Source organism: Propithecus coquereli, unplaced genomic scaffold, assembly GCF_000956105.1.
Source record: "Propithecus coquereli isolate 6110/MARCELLA unplaced genomic scaffold, Pcoq_1.0 Scaffold6, whole genome shotgun sequence".
Taxonomy (NCBI): domain Eukaryota; kingdom Metazoa; phylum Chordata; class Mammalia; order Primates; family Indriidae; genus Propithecus; species Propithecus coquereli.
This window is the reverse complement of record NW_012151951.1, coordinates 1,218,277-1,220,465: the sequence shown is the minus strand read 5'-3', so window position 1 is coordinate 1,220,465 and position 2,189 is coordinate 1,218,277. Positions and strand designations below refer to the sequence as shown.

The 2,189-nt window shown below is 30.6% G+C and overlaps 1 protein-coding gene across 1 annotated transcript in view; it reads right to left on the bottom strand.

The window, feature by feature from the left end:
- Positions 1-8: 8 nt before the first annotated feature.
- Positions 9-2,189, bottom strand: part of BIRC3 (baculoviral IAP repeat containing 3) — a 23,303-nt gene continuing 21,122 nt past the window's right edge. Inside the window, exons 6-8 of the mRNA XM_012659239.1 lie at positions 674-928; positions 384-425; positions 9-273 (exon numbers count right to left, since the gene is read on the bottom strand). Of these exons, the coding sequence (XP_012514693.1) occupies positions 80-273; positions 384-425; positions 674-928 (491 nt within the window). The 3' untranslated portion in view covers positions 9-79. The remainder of the gene's footprint in view (positions 274-383; positions 426-673; positions 929-2,189) is intronic.

Genomic DNA, 2,189 nt, shown 5'->3' with positions numbered 1-2,189 from the left:
ACCAAATCAGTATAAAAGTTAAAATTATAATACATTTTAAAAATGAATTCTAAAGTTTAGACAAAGTTTTCGATCTTCCTCATGAAAGAAATGTACGAACTGTACCCTTGATTGTACCCCTACAGATAGGACATTTTCTTAGAGAAGGGGCACAATCTTTGCATACTACTAGATGACCACAAGGAATAAACACTATGGACACTTCTTTGTCCATACACACTTTACATGTTCTTTCTTCTTGCAGTCTTCGCAATTGTTCTTCCATTGGTAGATCTAAGATGAGAAAAGAATTTTTAATGAAGGCAATTTGCTCCTCCTCCAATGAAAAAGCAAAAAAAATAAAAACAATGTTTTCTACAGGTTTAAAGTGTTAATACTATTACCTGAAACATCTTCTGTGGGAATATACCTTATGTCCTTTCGTACTAAGAGAGAAAAAGAAAAAACATTACTATAACAAAAAAAAAGTTAATATTTAGCCACAGAATATATTTTTTAACAAACAGTTTAGACTTTGGCCATACTCATGTCAAGGCAACAAAAGTCTTTAATCCTTTTGTGCAATTAATATTTATAACTTAGATTGAATTATTTTCAATAATCACAAATTATTAATAAGAGCATATTTTCAATTGATCTAGAAAGTTTCAAAAAATAATTTTCTAGTGCTCACCAAATAAATGCTGGTATAATGTGGGGTCACTTTCTTGTAGAGAGCTTTTGAATATGGTGGCTGCGATATTTCCTTTTACTAAAATAGTATCAATCAGTTCTCTTGCTTGTAAAGATATCTGTGTTTTCTGTTTAATAACATCATGTTCTTGTTCATTAATCACTCTGGCAGTTAGCAGACTATCCAGGATTGGAATCACACAAGTCAAATGTTGAAAAAGTGCCATTCTGTTCTTCCGGATTAATGATAGATCATCTTTATAAAGAAGAAAACAAACACATACATATTCAAACTCTGCTTAAAAACTTCCTTCCACATGTACATATATAACAAAATAAAAACTATCTTTAATTCATAATCAGTAAGGTACTGATGTTGATTGCTAGGTTTGGGGGTACCTCATCCCTTGTGCCTAATAATATTGCTAATTATAATAGGAACTAATACATGTATTGACTCATTTCATCTTTACAACAGCCCTTTGAAATATGTACTAATACTTTCATTTAACAGATAAGAAAACAGAGCCACAGTGAGGCAAGTAAGCTGCCAAAGGGCTTACAGCTCGTAAAAGCCAAACTAAGGCAGTCCGGTGTCATGATCTGTGCTTTCCACCATTCTGCCTTTAACCCTATAAAACTTAGAACCCAATAAAATTGAAATTTCAATGCAATCTGATCAAACCAAGGAAAGGTAAAATCAAGAGAATTAAAATATTTTTTTCTTAAATTATCATTCTTCCATCAAATTCCATTTTGAGTTGAAATTTTAATTATTTTCCCAAATCAGACATATTGCCATTACCTAAATATTTTATAGTAAGTGGGGGAAGAGCACTAACAGCATTTTGAAAAGTAAACCGTATTTGTCAGTGACTACCTTCTTGTCTTACAGGATCATCTTATTCTCCGAGATCTAGATTTTGTATCTGTTGGTAAAATGCTTGTATTTGAAACTGCAATTTTATTATCTCTTTGGAATATGACTTATGAATATAAGTTTATTAGTTAACTGTCATATAGTTTACCATGATCTATAAAGCTATTTCTATAAAAATAACTACTAACAGAAATTGGGCTAGCTGAAGAAAAACTGTTTTAGGAGAGATGATTGTTAAGTTTTAGACGCATTTTACCAAGTCATAGGACACATAAATAGAACCATCTAAAAAAGAATCAAAAATGGTTCTTAGAAAGTCAAGGATAGAGAGATACATTTTGAAGATAACTGAAGCTCTGAGAATAAATGAGAAAAGGATCAGGATCTAGAATAGTCCTGCGCACAAAGTTAATGCCCCATAAATATCTGTTGAACAAATGAACAACCACACCTTAGTACTGTAATTTAAAGAATAGAAATAAAAAAGTGATAGCCAGAGGGATAGAGAATTAGAACTTAATATAGTCTGTTAAATTATCTATATTAAAGAAGCAGTAATATATTAGAAAGTAAAAATGTATTCTGTACTTAGTGAAGTATATTAGTTTTTCAATCTAAGATTTATTTTTCTTATTAT